Genomic DNA, 1,852 nt, shown 5'->3' with positions numbered 1-1,852 from the left:
AGACAGAGAGAGAGAGGGAGAGAGAGGGAGACAGAGAGGGAGACACAGACAGAGAGAGAGATAGAGAGAGAGATAGAGAGAGAGATAGAGAGGGAGACAGAGACAGAGAGGGAGAGAGAGAGTCAAACACGCCCTGTTAACACTGCTTCCGGTCTCTGTGTCTCTGTTCTTACCTGCATCAGGTGAGACAGCTGGTGTATGTCTCCGTACGTTGCCATGACAACAGGAATTTTCAGAGGTCTCACCGTCTCGTCCATCGTTTCCGGTCAGTGAAGAGGTAAATGTCCCTCCTTTCTCTTTTCCTATCGACTTTACCGTGACCCGGTGGACGTTACCGAGCTAAGAGCCTCCCTGGAGGACCGGGGACAGACGTTGAAGTTCTTGTGACTGTCGGATGCGCTTCCACTAGGTGACGTAATCATAATGCGACGGTGGCGAAGGTTAGTGACGTCTGTCGTGGTTCGACGTTCCCCTGAGGTTCTCCAGAGGAGAGGAGGTGAAGGAGGAGAGGAGGTGGAGGAGGAGAGGAGGAGAGGAGGTGAAGGAGGAGAGGAGGAGAGGAGGAGAGGAGGTGAAGGAGGAGAGGAGGAGAGGAGGTGAAGGAGGAGAGGAGGAGAGGAGGAGAGGAGGTGAAGGAGGAGAGGAGGTGGAGGAGGAGAGGAGGAGAGGAGGTGAAGGAGGAGAGGAGGAGAGGAGGAGAGGAGGAGAGGAGGTGAAGGAGGAGAGGAGGTGGAGGAGGAGAGGAGGTGAAGGAGGAGAGGAGGTGGAGGAGGAGGTGAAGGAGGAGAGGAGGAGAGGAGGTGAAGGAGGAGAGGAGGTGAAGGAGGAGAGGAGGTGGAGGAGGAGAGGAGGTGAAGGAGGAGAGGAGGTGAAGGAGGAGAGGTGAAGGAGGAGAGGAGGTGAAGGAGGAGAGAGGAGGTGAAGGAGGAGAGGATGTGAAGGAGAGAGGAGGTGAAGGAGGTGGAGGAGAGAGGAGGTGAAGGAGGAGAGAGGAGGTGGAGGAGGAGAGAGGAGGTGAAGGAGGAGAGAGGAGGTGGAGGAGGAGAGGAGGTGAAGGAGGAGAGAGGAGGTGAAGGAGGAGAGAGGAGGTGAAGGAGGAGAGAGGAGGAGGTGAAGGAGAGAGGAGGTGGAGGAGAGAGGAGGTGGAGGAGGAGAGGAGGAGAGGAGGTGAAGGAGGAGAGGAGGAGAGGAGGTGAAGGAGGAGAGGAGGTGGAGGAGGTGAAGGAGGAGAGGAGGTGGAGGAGGAGAGGAGGTGAAGGAGGAGAGGAGGTGAAGGAGGAGAGGTGAAGGAGGAGAGGAGGTGAAGGAGGAGAGAGGAGGTGAAGGAGGAGAGGATGTGAAGGAGAGAGGAGGTGAAGGAGGTGAAGGAGGAGAGGAGGTGAAGGAGGAGAGGAGGTGAAGGAGGAGAGGTGAAGGAGGAGAGGAGGTGAAGGAGGAGAGGAGGTGAAGGAGGAGAGAGGAGGTGGAGGAGAGGAGGTGAAGGAGGAGAGAGGAGGTGAAGGAGGTGAAGGAGAGAGGAGGTGGAGGAGAGAGGAGGTGGGGAGGAGGAGAGAGGAGGTGAAGGAGGAGAGAGGAGGTGGAGGAGGAGAGAGGAGGTGGAGGAGGAGAGGAGGTGAAGGAGGAGAGAGGAGGTGAAGGAGGAGAGAGGAGGAGGTGAAGGAGAGAGGAGGTGGAGGAGAGAGGAGGTGGAGGAGGAGAGAGGAGGTGAAGGAGGAGAGAGGAGGTGGAGGAGGAGAGGAGGTGAAGGAGGAGAGAGGAGGTGGAGGAGGAGAGGAGGTGAAGGAGGAGAGAGGAGGTGAAGGAGGAGAGAGGAGGTGAAGGAGGAGAGAGGAGGTTAAAGCAGCGTGAGACA

The 1,852-nt window shown here is 57.8% G+C and overlaps 1 protein-coding gene across 2 annotated transcripts in view; it reads right to left on the bottom strand.

Annotated features, from left to right (window-relative positions):
- ak8 (adenylate kinase 8) overlaps nt 1-427 on the bottom strand; it is a 13,725-nt gene extending 13,298 nt beyond the window's left edge. The window contains exon 1 of one of the 2 annotated variants that reach the window (XM_080467243.1): nt 174-427. In XM_080467243.1, coding sequence (XP_080323369.1) covers nt 174-257 — 84 coding nt within the window. In that variant the 5' untranslated portion in view covers nt 258-427. The remainder of the gene's footprint in view (nt 1-173) is intronic. The other variant, XM_080467242.1, reaches the window with a different exon arrangement.
- Nucleotides 428-1,852: the final 1,425 nt, after the last annotated feature.

This window comes from Lipophrys pholis (genome assembly GCF_963383615.2).
Source record: "Lipophrys pholis genome assembly, chromosome: 7".
Lineage (NCBI taxonomy): Eukaryota > Metazoa > Chordata > Actinopteri > Blenniiformes > Blenniidae > Lipophrys > Lipophrys pholis.
Note: the sequence above shows the minus strand (reverse complement) of the source record. Positions and strands in the feature narration are given on the sequence as shown.